A 20,302-nucleotide genomic window follows, 5' to 3' on the forward strand; every position below is an offset into this window, starting at 1 on the left:
TATGTTAGAATGCTTTTCTGTTCAAGTATGTTTTAGACATTTTAACAACCAGAGATCTAATTATAGGTGAAAAAAATCCAGTTTATTTGCGATGTCTGAATTTAAAATACCAAACGAATTGGCTAAATTATGAAAATGCTCTCTCAACTAATGCAGGCAAACAAAAAAATCTTTAACCCTTAGAGACTGGAAGTTAAAAGGAAGAGAGGAAAGATACAGATAATCCCAAAGGTCAAAAACAGTAGCTTTAGTTTGGGATCCAGTAAGAAATACTCAGAATCAATTAGTGAATAACCACCTTATCAGGACAGCAGTCATGAGCTGTGAGAATAAATTCAAGGGGAAAAAAAAAAGCAATTTGTACCTGCCAGTATTCTGACAATGGGTGGGGAAAATAGTATGTACACATAACTGTAAACAACTGCACAGCAACAGTAATTTTAATCCATCACTGAGACAACATAAAACAATAAAATAACTGATTAAAAAGTGATCAGAGTCCCATAATCAGGGAAGACTTCCTGGAAGAGGCAGGATTTTACTGATTTTTAAAAATTAATTTGGCCTAATGGAAGAGGGGAAGGGTGACAAGTAATGGAAGGGAAAAGAGCTAAAGGGGAGGAGCAGGGATCACAAGGACTAGTTTAGAAAGGAACAAGAGGAAACTTCCTTTCTGAATTAAATTATCAAAATTGTTAGTCATAGATCACTGGAAATTCTCTATCAAAGAATAAGTACAGGAAACTGTTCCTCCCAAAATTATTTAAAACCTCTCAGACACAATACTGAGATAGTAAATAACACCAATAATACAGAAACCTATGCTTAATTGCTCCCCAAGCTGGCCTCAAAAAATTATATATATATGGACATATACATACATGCTATATAATGTATAAAAATACACAAAGTGAGAGACCACTTCGGGATGTCTGAAAGCAAGGAATCAGAGTGAGGACATTTTGCAGATTTCTGCCAAGAGAATGGATTTTTTTTTTAAATATGCAAATACCTGCCCTAAAGTCAAAACAAATGTACTGATTTAAAATATTGGACACCTGATATTTTAGCAATAGCTTTTCAATTTTATAATCTTTTTTAAAAAATCATTTCAAACTTACAAAAGTTGTAAAGATACTACAAAAAATCCACATGTACCCTTACTCAGATTCCCAATTAACATTTCACCAGATATATTTGATCATTTCCTCTCTCTCTACACAAACACACACACAGATGCTATTTTCTTCTGAAACATGTGACATTAAGTTGCAGGCGTGATATCTTTTACCCCTAAATATTCCAGGGAGATTTCTAAAACACAAGGATAATCTGTTACATAACTGCAGTACATTGATCAAAATTAAGAAATTAACAGTCATACATACAAAACTATAATCTACAGGCCTTATGCTATTCTCCAAGTATCCAAACATGTCTTAAAAAAAATTCAGATCCAATCCAGGATCATATACATTCAATGATCATATTTCTTTCGACACATCATTTTTTAATTTATGTAAGCCAAACTTAAACTTAATAAATCCAGGGGAAATAGCGCCCAGTAATTTTATCCCACTTAACTTCTCAGTCCTATTTACATGCTCTATTACTGTAGTCTTCCATGTTTAAAAGAAAAAAAAAATAGGGAGGCTTACTTATTCTTACTAACTATGAAACACAGTGAATGCTTTGTCACCCATAATGAGACCCACAAGGTTCTGCTGTACTCTGGTCAGTTAAGTGTATTCCCATTTCTCATTTAACTGTCAATACCTTGAGAGCAACAAGCTTCCTTCATCCTTTTAGCCCTCCTCATTTACACGTAACTATGAATGTCTGAAGGGCAAAGTAAGTTTGATGTTTGAAAGATGCTTCAAAAGGACAGACAGAAAAAAACAGGACTATCTTGTCAGGTTAAGACTAAGATTCATCTTCATTATGATTCTCCATGAAAGAGAAAATAGAATTGTACGTTAAAATGATTAGAGAGCAACAATGTCTGTATGTAAAACAATATCCTCAACGGTTAACCATTAAGAATAAAGAAAATGCCCCATATTCCATACCTCCACTATTAACACTGACTCCTTGGTCCAAGTCCCTCCCACAGCGAGTGCATTGCTGCCACATTCCAGTAATTCTGAGAAGCACAATTATTCACATTTCAACAGCTCTGAGAGTGAAGGCATCTTACTGTTGCTGTGGGCCAAGTGGCAGTCATAACATAGTTCGTGACACTGTCTATGTAAGATCAAGAAAGCAATAGCACCAAAACATGCAGAATGAGTGTCAGCAGCTTGGGAGAAAACTCTGGAGTAGATAGGGAAGCACTCTTCTAAGAAATGCCACATCTCCAGCACTCTTAAAGGCACAGAGGATGAGAGTGTGTGGAAATACAATGACACGACAACTCAGGGTCAGAAAGCAATTCAAAAACCTGGACTCCGAATGTGAATAAAATTCAAGAATATCATAGCCAATTCATTTCACTTCAATTTTCCTTTTTAATCTATGTTCTTCCAATAAATGTAACACGAACATTCTAAAGGATAAGAAAGCATTTTATCATACTTTAATTGTCAAGGTTATTTCTCAGCAGCACATAAAATAATGGTGTATTTTATAATTAATGGCATCGCAGATGCACTGGAATGCAGTATTCCAAGCACAGAGGAGAAAGCTGTGCTACGTTCTTGAAGAGCTCCTTCAGAAAACGACCACTCAAGCCGGAAAGCCCGACGACATTACACCTGCCAGCTTTCAACTTCTCCAGACACTGACAAGGCTCCTGCAGGCCAGCAGGGCACTGCAACATCCAAGCAGACACTTCTTGAGGTGCATTTCGGAAGGTAATATCTCTATCTGCACTATAACACGCTCCTGGCTCATAACAGGGCAGGTAAACCGCGGGGAGAAACAGTATGACACACATACTCCTACAAACCAAAACACAGCTGGGATGCTATATTTAGACCTACCAACCTTGACAGTATCCTTTTAATTACTATTTTTTCCTTAATTCTCTAGAGTGATTTTTTTTTTTTAAACCCGAAAGCTGCCAACAGCATTTTTTGTTATGGGCCAAGTTATTCTATCATATCCAAATAATGAAACATAAATTATTTTAGAGCAAGAGATCTTTAAGAATGCATATTCTTGCACCTTGATCATTTTAATATATTTTTACACACTACCTCTAAGCACACACACACACATACCTATAGATATGAATGAACTTTTAGAGATAAAAGTATATTTCAGATTGCTTGGAGACACTTCAAAAAATGACATAATTTCCACTTATGTATTTTCACAGACATACACAAATACCACAAATACACTCATAATATAATCACACACAACTACATAACTGTGACTTGAGTGGCAAAATATACATAGCTGCAAACTCAATCACTAATCACAAAATATTTTACCCAGGTAATAAACAGTGTTGGTAAACAAAGAGGAATGAAATGGTTCTTATCTGAAAAGCTCACAATCTAACCAAGGAGTCCCAGAGTTAAGAGTCCATTCCACCATTTAACAGTTAAGAACACTAAGGTTCAGAAATAAACTTATCCAAGATAAAATGGCTGGTTGGTGATAAGGCTGAGATAGAAGTCAGATCTCATTTCCAGTCAGCAATTCAATAACACATGAATTTAAATAGTCTCTATTTATGAAGCAATGTCCTATGCATCAAGTTACCCCCTGGGTAATCTGTACCCAATTCTATAGATGAGGACTGGACCATGGTGACTCAGGTCCCAAAGCATGAGGTCCTCTCACTGCACCACACTGCCTCTAACTGACTTTGCAACAACAGACTATTTGCAGGGGCTCTGCCCCTCCCTGAAAAATAGCCTGACACGAAATCAGTTCTGTATATCTACACTAAATTCTCTCTGCTACTTATTAGAGTTTAATGGGGAAAAATGCAAGAGTTACTACTCTTGAAATAGAGAAAAACAAAAACAAAAAGCCACCACTATCACAACTGGAAAAATGGACAAATACACACCAATCAAAACTATATAAACTATTAAAAAAGTAAATTATTACAAACCCTTCACTCTGTTGTCCAGCCACACTAGCCTTGGGCACAACTACAAATGAACAGTTTGCCTCGGACATTACATTATGTTTACTGCAAGGAACCTTCATTGGCTACTAATTAAACTGTTGAAATGTCTAAACTGATGTCTCTGTGGTTAACGCATTATTTTCTCTCAAACACACAAGTTTGTGTACACAAATATGTTTGTTTCAACAAGAACTACACAGAGACAATATCTGAACCCAAATATTGAATTCCAGAGTGAGGCATTTCAAGCACACTCACAAGGCTTAAAGAAACCACTGTGAACTATGGGAAGGTGCCAACATTTTAGTAGCAGCACAGCTCGTTGTAAATTCACCATTGAAAAGTGAAATGGTATTTGGGTTTCCAAGTTAACCACAAGATCCATCATAACCTTGAAGAATTATTATAAAAACATTATTTTCAGCTGCACCCATTCTTTCTTTGGGAAAATGCATTCTGAGTTCCTCTGTCCAATAATCAGGAATTGCCCAAGAAAGGGAAGTGTAGTCTATACATAGCATGTAACCCCTGTCATTCTTGGGCATCACAAATCAGAGAAAGCTGAGGTTGGGAGAGGTTCAACACACTGCCCTCAGGTCACACACACAGTAAGAGGCAGAGCTGAAGACCCACGCTCAGTCACGTCAGGAGTTTGAGATCTATCAATATCCCTGCTCCATACACCAAACCACAGAACAGTGCATTTATTTAATAAGTGTCTGAGCAACCTCTTGGGTGACACATAGGAGGGACAGGGCCTATCTGAAACAATTACAAAAATCTCCCACCAAATCCTGAGGCCTCTGGCTCTCTCAGATCAAGTAAGCCCAAGCCCCGGCATTCATACTTGGAAAGTATGATCTAGCCCCAGGCTGAAGTACTGAGTAGCACTCTGTTAGTTGCAGGATAGGTGAAGAGAAGTCAAATGCAGTGCTTCAGCTTTAGAGAATCTCTGGGAAAAGACCCTAGTACCAACAGATTCATGGTGAAGAACCATCCACTGCCACTATTTAAGTTAAATCAAGGTCAAGTAGATCATATAAGCCTTCCCAAAACAGTGACCTGAAGCACCCCATTTTTAAAGATAGTAGGCAATCATCTGGAGAAAAACACACACACACACACACACACACACACACACACACACACACATATAATGGTAAATGGCCTAAATGATTACATTTGGTGATACAGTGTCAGGAAACTGTTTTATTTAAGTTATTTGATGATCATTTCATTCAAGATTTCTTCTGGATAGACGGCATGATGAATACCACTTGGTTATGATCTTTGTTCATTTTTCAAGAGGGCTAAATTCTGCATGAATGAGCACTCCAGAATAGGTGTTCCCTGCAGTTTCACCAATACTACTAGTTCCTTACCATGCAGAAGGAAAAAAGAAAACTATGTTACACAATTTAAGTGCACATGTTTTATTAATACGTATGCCCTCATAAATGCTTTAGTATAAAACAGTCTTTAAAAATGAAGTACTTGTTAGTGAGAAATACAAGATCAACAAGCAGAAAAACGAACTACATCTCCCTCTCTTGTTCTGAAGGTGACAGAAGAGCACCATTCCTTCCACTTTTCCAGCGCTACGTTATTTCTTTTTATTACGACAAAGAAATGTGTAATTCTCTAAAGACAAACTTCTTCCAAAACTTGAAAAACAAAACTATACTGTTCAAATATACCCAGCAATGCCACTCTGCTGATACTAAAATAACTGACTGCCACGCGCCTTTGACAGACAATGAGGTCACTATGCACAGGCTGCTCAGAAGTCCCTCTTATACTCCCAAGCATCTCTGAAAGGGGTACGAATTCCCAAAGCTCTACTTCACCTACATTCTACTGAGCCAAGTCAAAATTTTAAAACAGAATAATAAATATCATAATGCAAGTCCCCAAGTGTATGTTGCAAACATGGGAACAGAAAAGAGTATGTATCTGAAGGTGATTTTTAAAATTGTGACAAGATTTTAAGTGTTTTAACAGCTGCTTTATTGAGATAGAATTTATGTAGCATAAAATTCACCCATATAAAGTGTAAAGTTTAATGGATTTTAACATACTTGCAGAGTTGTGCAACCATCTGCAGTCACTCCTCTCCCTTGAGACCTGCACCCCCAACAACCCCAGCCCTAGGCAACTACTAATCTACTTTCTGTCTCTGTAGATTTGCTTATTTTGGACATTTCATAAAGTTAGGATCACACAATATGTGCTCTTTTGTGACTGACTCCTTTCACTGAACACAATGTTTCATAGTGTTTTGAAGCAGCTAGGATGCTGATGCTTATGGGTCCTTCCACTCATTCATTCCACTGTCAAGTGTTTCTTGAGCACCTTCCACAGTGAGACAGACATCATACGGTCACAATGAGATCTGGAGGCTTTGAGGTATGAATTCTACCCTCAAAGAGCTTATTGCAGAGTAAAGATGCTAACATAACTATAAATAAGCAACTTTTTTTTAATGTGTAAAGTAGTGATTGCCAAGAGGAAAATATAGACAAAAGAACATATGAGCTTAGAGGAAGGCAAGATAAATAGTTATCAAGAAAAGTTCTGATAAGGCAACCTTTACGCTGATCTCAAACACACACATACACAAATGATTAAAATCAAGTATAATAACACATGGATGGAGACATTTCCTACAGAAGCAAAACCACACTCCTTAGCTCTGTTATTCCACCTATAATTACTCCTTGTACTCTAATCTCCCACTCAGTGCCTGCATTCCAAATAAACAAAATTAGTTATAATTCCCAGAAATCACTAAGCTCATTATGATTCTAACTGCTCCAGCCACCATTTCTTCTCCCAAGAAATGCCCTTCCTCCTTTCCACCGTTCCCCATCATCAAGCCCACTGAGTCTGATGGGTGAACTTCTATCCATCCTTCAATATTCAGCTCAAATATCACCACCTCTTTCATGAAGTTTACCCTGACTTCCCCAGGGAGAGTCGGTCTTTAATCAATTCTTTATGATACAAGTGTATCTCCATTTCAGCTCATTTGCATTGCTCTGCTCTGTTCATCTAGGAAATCCCGGAAATTAGTTGGTACAGTGTCAAGCATATAGCCGGCACTAAATAAATGCTGGAAGAAGGGCACAGAACACCAAGTGAAAGGCAGAGAGTGGACAGAAAGGTTGGCAGAGTCAACCTGGAGTGTGAAAGAGGGCAGTGCAGTAAGAGCCCTGGACACTATGTTAAAGAGGAAAAAAAGGGAGGACATTTACTGATTACCTGTTATATTTCAACACCTGTACATTATCCCATTTAGTCTCCATGACAGCCATGTGAAATTAGCCTCTTCATCTTATCCTGAAGGAATCTGAGTTAACTTATACAAGATGACACAACCATCCAGCGGCAAAAGCTCTCTGAATACTAAACATACACTATGTGTGTGTGTGCTCAATCACAAACTTCTATTCAGAAACAATTAAGCTACAGCCTTTCCATTTTCTATTTGAAGAAACTGAAGTTAATTTCCTTTGGAATCCCATTATCAAAAGCATACAATCACACTGCATCACTGCCAGCAAAGTAAACGTGGTGATTTCAGTCGGCTTCTGCATCTTTCATTCTGGGTCTGGCTAGTTCAAAACAAATCATGCCTCCTGAGGTACATCAGAAATAACACTGCAGGCTTGAGTACTAACAACAGAGGCTTCTGTACTGTTCAACTAAAGGAGTTCTACTTGGACAAAAAGAAGGTCATTCTCAATCAAAATACAACATGACTCTCAAAAGTTTTAAGTCAAAGTCCTATAAGCAACGAGACAAAAAAAGAGCAATTTTTTTTAATTACTATTTTTAAACTTTTTCTTTGGCATTTTTTGCCAATGTCATTTTTGCAAAAAGATGAATGTGGGTCATGAAACTGGCTATATCAGTAGAGGTATAACGTTCAACAGCACAAGAAAAGAAGAATCAGAAGCAACAATTTATCATTTGTATGTTTATCGGGCTTCATAAAAAATTATTTTTTAATTACACAGCCCAAGTTTTTCCTAAAGATTTTTTATTAAAAAACTAACAAAATGTCAAAGGTCAAAGAATAATCATGAAAAGAGGATTCTAACCTCCCATAATCTTATAATAATTGCTCTAAAAAGTTTCTGAGAAAGAATATTAAAGCAACCTTTTTAGAAAAATTGTATAAAGATGTCACGAAAGCAGCTTATGGGCTCAATCTCATGAAATTGCCAGATAAATCAACACTTTACCTAGAAAAGCTAAAGAAACACATTATGCTAACAGGTACGTAGGGTGCCCTAAAATTTAAACAGAGGATGCTTGCTCGGCCTCATTTTTCCTACCAGAGACAAAGAAGACAGCTGATCGCCTTCGAGTGTGCATGTAGCACACAGAGAGTTAAAGCCACCCCTTCTTGCTAAAGGCACAAGTTTTAAGAAGAAAATGAATTGGGGACTGTTAGAGGTATTTTATTCAAATAATTATATTCTGTTAAATTAATTTATTTAAATAATTATAAGGACAATATTTAGAGTCTATAACCTAGCTGGTTGCATTAATAAAACAATAAAAATCTTTTGGGTGAACTGTCAATCTCAAATACTTCTTTAATGTTTTTTTATTTAAATCACATCTGTCCTGATTATAGTAACTGATTTTCATATCATTCTTTAGGTTCATCCTCCAAAGTTGACATACAGCAATCCATATTTTAGCTTATTTTTTAAAGTCAGGAGATGACCATTATGTCAACAGCAAGACTAATTACATCTGAAGGACTTAGTAAAACTAGCAAATAAGATGTAGGGCAACTCTGATATAGTAATAATGAATTATCGTCACATGGCAATAAGGAGGAAACGGGATGTGTTGAGTAAATGCCCATAAAAGCTACACCAAATTCTTCATTTTCCTCTGATCATAGTTAGCGTTTAGCTATCTATACTTCTGAACACACAGGGAAGCCAGCTCCCTGGTCTCCCAGTCCTCCCCTATAGGCCCAAGGGGATGCAGGCAGGGGGTCTTCCTTCCAGTCCTCACCCAGAAGCCAAACCAATCCTCAACACTCCTGAGTTACCAGACACAAAACCCTCAGGCTTCACAGAGTTGGCCCCGGGGCCTTAAGTAAGTGACTGAGAGCAGAGAGACCATCCTTTCAGGAAGAAAAACGTTACGATAGTTGAGTCAGAAGTTGAGATGCAGCCAAATGGAAGAAAAGGTGAAGGGGAGTCCTCAACCCTCTGAGGCTTCCTTTTATCCCACTTTGCCTAATCATCTGACCTCAACAGGTCAATGTTTACCTACAGCAAAGACTGCCCTAAAACTGCTTTTCACCTGAGCAAAAAGAGGTCAACACCAAGGCAACAGAAAGTGCAGAAACAAGTATCAGAAAAGGAGGTCCTGAGAGGACAAATGAGCAGATAAAAGCTTTGGAATCTGAGGGAGAAGGGTAAGTAAATCGCAATCCAGCACTGTGTGGTGAGTGCTATGACAGGATATGTGCATACAGGGGGTGGGTGACCCCACAGGAGGCGTATCTAATCCAGACTTGGAGTCAGGAAGAACTTCCTAAGGTAAGTGATTTCTAGGCAGGGGTCTGAACAATGAGGAAGAGTTACAGGTAAAAGGTGGGTGGGAGGCAAGGTGGGCTGCGGTTGGGGTAGACACATGGAGGAACAGTGCTCAGACAGAAGAGACAACATGGTCAAGGACCAAAAGGGACAAGTTCAAGGACTCAAGAACTTCAGTATAGCTAGACAGAGAGTTCAACATGATACAAGCAGGTCTGGGAGATGACAAGGAGACTAAAATGGAGAGGGATCGTGCAGGGCCTTGTGGGCTATGTCTGAGAAATCTAGACTCCACCCCAAGAGGAAGCAGGGAGACTCTCGAGCTTTAAGCAGAGGAATGGCATGACTGGTTTTACACTTTGGAAGGATTACTAGGGCTGCAGTGAGAATAGACTGGCGCACAGACTGAAGGCCAGGACCTCAAGCAAGAGACAAGGTGAGAACAGGCGGGAGAGAGAGGATGGTGGCCAGAGTAGGGCAGCAACACCAGGGATGGGAGAAACTAAGACTGGAAACCATGAAAAGGAAAATGTAGAGAGTGCAAGGCTCTGCTGCTACTCATCAAATGCAGAGCAAGGCCTTTGGGCGCCCCTGAAGGATGCTAGCGACAATGGGGCTGAATCAGCAAAACACAATCAAGTCCCACCAACGTCAACACACAGGGCTTTCAGCAGACAAGTGGCTCCCCACCACACAATCCGTGAGGTGTTCTAACTGCCTCAGGCCTTTAACTAAGAAGACAGTTAGTTACTACCCAGGAATTTCAAACTCCAATCATTTGATGCTGGCTAATTAAAACCCATATTTCAATTAATCACTCAGTCAGGGGAACCAGTGCACGCAGAACCAGAACCTTCACGTGCGGCGGCAACTGTGAAAAAGCTTGAAAGGCTTTACTGTAATGCTCTGCATGGGTTCGCAGCGCTTTTCAAGAAATACTCAAGTACAGTGACAGCTGTCAACAGTGTCAAGTGGCCCTGGGGGCAGAACAGGTTTAAAAGAGGACTTACAAGCACTTATTGCTCCCTGGTAGCACTAATTTGGCCTAATACAGAGCACTGGACATGTAATTCTGAATAAACCAGGAAGACAGGAAATGGTAAAGGGATGACATGAAATCCTGGGTCCGATCACACTTTTTAAAATGTTTTTTACAAGGAAAAACATCAACATTAACAACAATAACCTACTATTTGGTTGACAGGTAGAAGGGTCAGTGGATTGATTCTGAACACTTCTGTTTGCAGTATGAAAATATTCTGAAATTCTCTTATTTGAAGAGATCTGGGCCGTCTAGATGATGCCCTCAAAGTCTATCAAATTCCAAGAAAGGCAAAAATATTGCTAATCAAGTGTTTATTTTACAGCTGGCATATTAAATGTAAATCAAAAATGGTGTTTTTATGTATTGTATGCCCTATACTTTGTCATTCATTACAGCTGCTTACATAACCAATGTCTGATAGTTTATAAACCTTGAATCAGGATTATAAAATGTATATGTTACAGCTGTTTTCTCTTTTTAGTTTATGATATATTATTAGTGATATCCATGATTTACTTCATTGTTATGCTCAATAATTACACCTGTTCTATCAGAAAACACAATCCACTATCCCACAATTGACTTTAGTGTCCAAATCCTACTGTAGCAAAAAACAAACAGGAAGGTTCTTTAAAACAGCTTCTCTCAGACAGATGGCACATAAAAAGATGCTCAATATTGCTAATTATCAGAGAAATGCAAATCAAAACTACAATGAAGTATCACCTCACACAGGTCAGAATGGCCATCATTAAAAAGTCCACAAACATAAATGCTGGAGAGGGTGTGGAGAAAAGGGAACCCTTCCAACACTGTTGGTAGGAATGTAATTTGGTGCAGCCACTATAGAAAACAGTATGGAGATTCCTTAAAAAACTAAAAATAGACTTACTATATGATCCAGTAATCCCACTCCCGGGCATATACCCGGAGAACACTCTTAATTTGAAAAGACAGCACCCCCATGTTCATAGCAGCACTTTCTACAATAGCAAGAAAGACATGGAAGCAACCCTAATGTCCATCAAAAGATGAATGGATAAAGAAGTTGTGGTGTGTGTATGTATATGTATGTACATAACTGAATACTACCCAGCCATAAAAAAGAATGAAAATGCCATTTGCAGCAACATGGATGGACCTGGAGATTAAGTCAGAAAAAGACAAGTATATGATATCACTTATACATGGAATCTAAAAAATGATACAAATTAACTTATTTACAAAACAGAAACAGACTCACAGACATAGAAAACAAACTTATGGTTAACAAAAGGGAAAAGGGGAGTAGGGACAAATTAGGAGTTTGGAATTAGCAGTTTAATCTATATAAAATAGATTAAACAAGGTCCTACTGTATAGCCCAGGGGACTATATTCAATATCTTGTAATACCCTATAATGAAAATGAGTATGAAACAGAATCTGTATATGTTATAACTGAATCATGATGCTGTACACCAGAAACTAATACAACATTGTAAATCAACTATACTTCAACTTAAAAAGAGTAAATAAATTAATTAATTAAATAAAGCTAGACCTTAAAAAAAAGCTTCTCTGTTCTTCCCCCTGGTCACTGAAGTTACTTCCCTCCAGATCCTGAGTCCAGTGGCCCCACGGCATAACCGTATTTCTCACCTACAGTATGCAATACACCTAAGAAAACAGCTGCTTATTTCTAGTAACTTAGGAACAGGTGGGGAATATCTGGCCCACCTGATTTCATAACACTTGAAAGCACTAATGGGAAGTAAATTAGACAGTCACAGGGCAGGGGCCTCTGAAGATTTAATAAAAAAGCAGCTGAGGTCAGTGGTCAGTCAGTTCGCTAAGAAATCAAAGGGCAGAAGCTCCAAGCCACAGAAAACTACTGGAAGGTGCGACTCACTGACATTTCAGGACCTACCAAGCTTCTCTCTCTGTAATCCCGTTCCTATTCTGCTGCAGCTTTTGCTTTTCTGTGGGACTCCCCTTTCAACCATCCCAAAATACCATGGAATATACACTATATTGTCAATGATCTGTTTCATTTTTTTTACTTTTCTATGCTCTCTTCTCAATTTCAAAACAGAGTGAGTTTAAATTTGTGCTGGTTTCTTAAAATAAATACATCACAGAGTGGTGAATCAAGTGGCACAGGGGAAAGCACTCTAGCCCAGGGGGAGAAAGGACAGAAGTGTGACGTAGCCACAGCCGCCAAATCCACATCTGCCTCTGACACTTGTTCCTCGACCATGTCGCAGCCGTCTTCCCTACCTGCAATTTCCAAGTCCCGCTGTACATGAGCCTTCCAGGAACCCAGTTGTACCATTTCACCTTCCCTGCCCAGAAAGCATCTGCTTTACTCTCCACAGACCTCAAGCAGTGGAGGACAACGGTGGGTTTTTTTGTTTTGCTTTGTTTTGATATAGAGCCACTTCAGGACAAACAAAAATGTTTATGGGGATGCTCACTTTTTCATGAAAATGAAAATTGTTTTATTCAGTCCTGTGGTGTAAAACATATATTCTTACCAGTTAGATTTGTTTGTTAAATATAAAAATATCAATGAGAAAATCAGCACTGCATTTTTAGCCATAAAAATGTTATTAACATCTGAGTATATCTGAAAAGTAGCAACTAATGCAACTTTCTAAATCCGCATCCTAAAATTAAATGAAACTGCTCAGTAACCATTAGGGCCTACAAGATAAGATAAAACTGTAATTTTCCCAGCCTTCCCACCCGTGAGACCTGCTACTGGAACTCCTATCTGGTCTGTGTACTAACCCCACCAGGAACACCATCAGCACCAACACCCCCATCCCTCTTATCCTCAAGGTTTGGCTAAGGTCCACTTCCCCTGATGGCCAGCCTGTCCAAGCTCTTGACCTTCTTTCTCCAAAGTCCTAAAGCATTTTCTAGACCTCTTATATATTCTGTCTCACTTACCTATTCAATCACCTACTCCAAAATATTAACTGAGCAAGTGAAGGGTACTACATTAGTACTACATTCACTACACTATAATGATAAACATGCTTTCACCCAACCAGTAATTCCTTGAAGTAAAAGATCACAGCCATGCTAATACTTGTTAGACTGATGGAACTAACGAGTTCAACTATCCACTAAATGTAGACTGTTTATGGATTTATTTTTAAGAATGGAATATACTAACTAGAGAATTTGATTCAGATCATACCTTTAAAGTAAAAGTGTATACATTTCTTCCTTTTAGGAACTGTCAGGCAAACTATTTCAGTATATGCAAAAGAAAGCACTGTTGAAACACTGGCATCAACAAAATTTCACATATTAAAAGGTGGAAACCAGGATATTACAACTCCCTTCAGTTCTTGTAACTCACTCAAGTCAAAGGAACAAGTGTAGCGTGTTACTGTGAACTCTCCCTACACTGTTAGGTCTAAATGAGCCTTAAAGAGCTGTTTAAATATAATAAGGAGGGCCAGATTCCGGGAGAAAAATACATAGAACATATAGATGCATCTGTTTCCCTAAATTGGCTGTTTAGTTTGGGCTGTGCTGTTTCCTGCTTAAATTGGTTTCCTGCAATTTGTTAAGGCTGCCAAATACTTAGCGATCTCAGTGATGCACTTAACACAAATCGGCAAATGTTTATTTTTCCCAGTGACAAGAAATGTACAGAGAAACCTGCACGGTGAGTATAATAATAAAATTGAGGTCATTTGTCTTTTTTTCCAGATTCATCATTTTCATCTAGTGGCTTAGGAAACCAACAAACAGACTCCCAGTATCATTTCCTGCCTGGTTTTTCATATTGATTTGGGAACAAAGTTTCTGCAGCATCAGATAGGATTAAACATGAGCGGTCTGCCCTCACTATAAAGGGCAGAAAAACTAAAGGATCAAGGAGGAAAGGAAAAAAATCGATATCCAACATGGATTTTTAAAATCAAATTATGCAAGATGTTAATGAGAAGGTAAGTTTTGTATAAGATATCTCTTGCACTATATGCAAGGTATTCCCTTATGCTAGCCTTAAAAAAAAATTCTGGTAAACCAATGTAGTTTAGATAGCACATAACAAAGATTCTGATGCAGCAATGACACAGTTAAATTCTTTAGAGCACGTTCATTTATTAAAGTGGCATTATAATCTGCTCTGTGTCACACAGTACACTATTTTGCCTGAATAGTCTTACATGCAAATACTGCAACGAGTCATTGATCTGGTTCAAGGTTTGGGGAAAAAATATATTTTGAGTAAAGTCTTTAGAGGAAATGACCTTCTTACAGAATAAATTATATTCTCAAAACTATATATATGACAAAATATAGTATTAGTTCCTATATACAGAAATCCTGGAGTTCTCAGCCCATCAACTATGCCCTATATTCACACATATGAACAGCCCAGGGCTGGTATGAATTAAAGAGTCCTTCAAGGAAGAAAAGCATTTTAACAAATATTAAAAATTCAACTCACACTTAAAATATAATTTGCTTGACAGTGAAAAATGTAGAAAAGGCTGATGACATTTTTATCAGTATTATTTTTGTAGACTTGAAAAATTACTTCATAACCCATCTAAATTATAAATCTTAAAATTATGGGGTACTAACTAAAACTCCAAATGAGACAAATGCAGAAGAGAACAAACTTTAAGGCTTTCTACTTTTACAAATATATTTTTTTAAACTTTTAGGAGAATAAATCTTTGTTACTTTACACAATCATAGTCTAATTGCATTATTAACCTAAAGGCAAGATAACTTCAAAATAAAATGCCAAATCTTACTTCTTTTCTTGGGTTGGGTTTGAATGGGTAAGGGAAATACACTCAAAGAGCCTGCGCTATTAGCTTTGTTGAGCTTTTCTCACATCACAATGCAGACAGAAAAAGCAAGTATTTGTACGGCATATGAGGGTACACCAGCTACTCTGAGTCTAAGAAACCAACTGATCTACAAACACAGGTTAGGAAGCGGTGCTAAAGACTGAGGTTAAGATAGCAGAACTCAGGGAAATATTCCCTGAAGTTTCCATTAACCTACAATCCTGGGGGAGCTGGGATGTGGAAAAGGCAGGAAACAAGGTTCACAAATACACAGAGCTGTCTAGCTCCATAACCTCAGTCACCACATCATTAAAATCATTTGATGAAGCTCACAAGGCCAAGCATTGATATATTCTAGGCTCAAGCTCTGGAACAGAACTTTGTACAATAAAGAAAATGTCCTATAGCTCTACTGTCCAATATGGTAGCCAATAGCCACATGTGGTTACTAAGCATTGAAATGTGACTAGTGTGACTAAGGAGCTGAAATTCTTATTGCATTTCATTTTAATTAATTTTAACTTAAATCTTAACAGCCCCATGTGACTAGTGGCTACCACGTAGAGAACGTAGTTCTAGCCCAACCAACAAAACATAAGGAGGCATTCAAAGAGTTTCCAGGGCCTGGGCTTGTCATAGACCAAAAAGTTCATGAGTCATGTAAAACCTAGAAATGAGAAGGGATGGATACCTCAGCACAGCCAGAACTTCCTACAATGTCAGTGTCATGTTCTGCAGGCCACACGACGAGTGTTCACAGAAAGCCTCCCCATCTACACCCACTCTCTAACAATATCAGTTTAAGAATCCAACACAAGAAGGAAAACACCTCCTCTCCTTCAACTCACTACTGGATGAGAGGCAATATGGGAAAAAACTAGAAGAACCAACACTCACTTATAGATAGAAGGTGCTTTCCTAAACTCAAGCAGAGCATCACTAAAAGGCAGCTCTTTCCCTCCAACTAGTTTCTATCACATCCTTTCTACAAAAGAAGCAAGGTGCCATTCAAATTATAATGAAGTAGAGTGGTTACCAGTAACTGCTCTAGAGGCAAACAGACTTGAATTCAACTATCACCTCCATTGCTTATCAGCTGTGTGACTTTGGGGATGATAATTAATAACCTCAAATCTCAGTTTCTAAAATGGCTTAATAAAAGCACCTTTCTCACAGGGTTACAGGAGTTACATGAGATAAGAAAAGGATTTAACAGAGTACGTGACACATGATAAACATTATTTAAGTGTTACCACTATTTCATCATCATTCTATCTCCTTAATGCAGTACACAGAAATCTACCTAGAACAAATCATATTTTAGATTAAATTCCAATTTTAAAAATATCCATATATCAGAAGATAATTCTGGAAAAGCAGAAAGGGACCAGTTATGGTATACCTCAGATGCCAAGAAAAGCAGTTCAAATTATCTTCTAAGTACCATGGAGACCTACCACTGAGATGTGATATGAACTGATTTATTTTTTTAAGATTGCTGAGGCCACTGCGTGTATGGCAAAGCACAGAGGGGGAGACAAGAGTGGAAGCAGTAAGCCAGTTAAGAGGTTTCTGCAAAAGACAAGGTAAGAGATGATGATTTATCTTGACTGGAGCTGCAGCAGTGAAGATGGACGTGAAGGAACATACCTGAACAAACCTGAACATATTTTAGAGATGGATTTGACAAGAGTAGCTAATGGCCTAATATAAGAACTAAGGAAAAGAGGAAACAAGGATGAATCCCAGGTTTGGGGCCTGACCACCTGAGCCGTTTACTGGGAAAGATGGAGAAGAGAAGCAACCCTGAAGAAGAAAAGGTTTGTTTTAGGTAAGTCAAGTTGAAGACAGCTCTAAGTGGAGATTTCAAGGAGGCAGTTTTCTAAGTCGAGTTTCAGGTAGGGGTCAAAAGTAGAGATAACATTTTGGGAGTCAAAGGTATCTACATAATGATTCAAAAGTCATACAATTTAAAGAGATTACTTGGTGGAAATCAGCAAAGAAGACTTGACTGAGGATACAAGTAAGGTGGGAAGAAAACCAAGAGTGTGGTCCAGAAGCCAAAGAAAGGGTTTCCAGCAAGCAAGGAGTAGTGACTTTCTATGTAACCTTAATGAACTATGAACACTTCCTAGTGCTCCTATTAAACAAGACACTTCAAAAGGACAAGAACTATTTCTTACTCATCTTGGTACCTTCCGCTCTAAACATCATCAGAAGCTTAATTCATGGTTACTGACTTAACGATCAGTAAGAGGGTCACAAGTGTCCCCAAGTAAACGGCATTTGGGCAGCATCTCATCTTTCGCAAAGTATTTCAGTCTATAGCCAGATTTACCACACAATGTCCCTTTCTAATAAATAATGAAGATTCTCATTTAGTCCAAGTTTAATCATTCCAACTATTTTCTCATTGCCATTTCACCAATAAACAACACGTCCATACATCAACAAAAACAGTGCCAGACACACAGCAGGTACTCGATAAATATTAGTTGGATGAATAGATGGACAGGATAGGGGAGAGGAAAGGAGAGAGAAATAATCTTCTTATCCTGCAGGATCCACAGATAAAATAACACTTAAAAGTCCTCTATGGATTTTATTTAATACCATATTTTCATCAATAAATGAGACTAACTATGAAGGAATAAACTGTTTATAAACTTAGAAGAAGTCTATTAGAAAGTAAAATCATTAAAGATACTTTACCATCTGGAAACAATAAATCAATATTTTCTAAGTCCAATTTCTATTTATAAGTATTTACTCCTAAACCTCTCATATCCCTATTAATAACTCATTTTACACAAAAAGATATGAAATAACCTTCCAAAACCTAACAGAGGATTCAGGTGCTGGAAGAGAAAAAACTTTCCATAGACTGCTTTGAAGTAGATTCTATGTTTAGTGCAAAACATGTTAAAAGAAACCCTCGTACACAGTCAGCCCTCCATATCCAAACAGGTTCCACATCCACAGATTGAAAATATTCAAAAAAAAAAATTCCAGAAAAATCCCAAAAAGCAAAACAAGAATTTGCCATGCAGGCAACTATTTACATAGTGCTTATACTGTATTTACAGTGTGTTTAGGTATCATAAGTAAACCAGAGATGATTTAAGGGATATGGGAGGATGTGCGTAGGTTATATGCAAATACTACAAGGGAGGATTGCATTCCCTATAAAAAGCCAAGCATCCAAATAACGAAAGACAGAACTGCAGAAGAACTTGACTATCAAGTGAACTCTCACCACTTATAATTTTTCTACGAAGAACTCAGAAATTAAAATTCTGAAATACCTGAGGCACCATAAGTACCAGAATACCGCTGAGACTTTGGGCCAGATGTAGAAGTTTCCTTCATTCGATCAATCACATTTTCCGAAAGCTGAAAAAGCAACATCAAAATAAAATCAATTATAAAAGAACAAGAGAGAAAACAGCACAATAGTATCCAAGTAATTTAGTCATCCATATCACTATGTATAACAAATGGCCTAAAGAAATTAGACTAACTCTAATAGCCATAAAACTAAAAGCAAGTAAGAACAGTTTTAAGATTTCAAGATGCACCCCACAGCACTACTTCTTTATTTCTTCTAATGCACTGCTAATTGCTCATTATAAGTAACTCTTTCCCTCATTTTATACTGTGCTCTAAATTGTTATCTCTGAGAAAATGTAAGCCATCAGAACTCCTTCAACTTCCCTCCCCCATACTACAAATTAATTTAGGCATGCAGCAGGCCTTAGCTCCTTCCTTCCGTCCAGTCCCACAGGAAATGGTGTCCCTCCCTCCCTCCTGGTCAAGGCTAACCACAAACAATTCCTCTTTCAACAGATTTTATTATGGACCAACTTTGTGCCAGGAACTAGGATAGACTTTAGGTATTCAACAGGCATTAAGATGCCTAAAGTGGAGCAGAAGAAACAGACAATCATCATGCATTTAAATATAATGTGAAGGGTGATACTTAAGTCAGTCTGCCCATAATAGCATAATGGGCAGATGGGCAGGGCATCGAGAAGGCTTTGGGAGTGAGGCTGGGCATGGAACTGGGGCTGAGAAGGACAAACAGGACTTAGGAAGAGGAGTAGGATAAGGGTACTCTAAGAAGAGGGTACCACATGATAGTATAGTTAAGCAACAGGGCTTCCCAGCACTAGACAAGTGGAGATATCAAGCAGGCAGCTGGCAACAACACGGAGGCTCTGAGGAACTCAGGCCTGGAGATTTGAGGATCATCACCCCCTCCCACCCCTGTTACTTTTATATCACCCTTTTTTATTTCCTTTATAGCACTTACCACTATCTGATGCTTTCTTGTTTATTGCCTGCCTTTCACACTAGGAAAAAAGCTCCAGGAAAGCAAAGATTTGGCTGTCCTATCGATTATTATATCCCCAGAGCCTCAATAAGCCTGGTTAATTGAATGAATGGTTAAATAAATGAAACAATACGAATGAATGACAGATGGCTGAAGCAGGAAGCTGGGGAGAGGGCTAAGTGAAAGAGAAGGTGGAAAGGGAAATAAGACTTTAGATTTTGAAGGCTCTCAGTAAATCCTTCACGTTAGGGAGTTTGAACTTGACCCTGAGGGCAACTGGGCACTACTGAAGGATTTTAAGCAGGATAATGACACCATCAGACTTACATTTTAGAAAGATCACTCTAGCTACAGTATGGAAAACAAATTGGAGGGGGACAAGAACAGAAGCAGGAGGATCCCTGAAGGAGACTAAAGAACTAATTAAATATATGTCCACACAAAGACTTGCACAGCAATGTTCACA

The 20,302-nt window shown here is 38.2% G+C and overlaps 1 protein-coding gene across 9 annotated transcripts in view; it reads right to left on the reverse strand.

Annotated features, from left to right (window-relative positions):
- The window catches only part of CHCHD3 (coiled-coil-helix-coiled-coil-helix domain containing 3), a 257,884-nt gene that overhangs the window by 228,676 nt on the left and 8,906 nt on the right, over window positions 1-20,302 (reverse strand). For all 9 annotated transcript variants that reach the window (XM_032483360.1, XM_032483365.1, XM_032483358.1 and 6 more), the window contains one exon: window positions 18,809-18,896. In XM_032483360.1, coding sequence (XP_032339251.1) covers window positions 18,809-18,896 — 88 coding nt within the window. The remainder of the gene's footprint in view (window positions 1-18,808; window positions 18,897-20,302) is intronic.

The sequence above is a fragment of the Camelus ferus genome, chromosome 7, assembly GCF_009834535.1.
Source record: "Camelus ferus isolate YT-003-E chromosome 7, BCGSAC_Cfer_1.0, whole genome shotgun sequence".
Classification (NCBI taxonomy): domain Eukaryota; kingdom Metazoa; phylum Chordata; class Mammalia; order Artiodactyla; family Camelidae; genus Camelus; species Camelus ferus.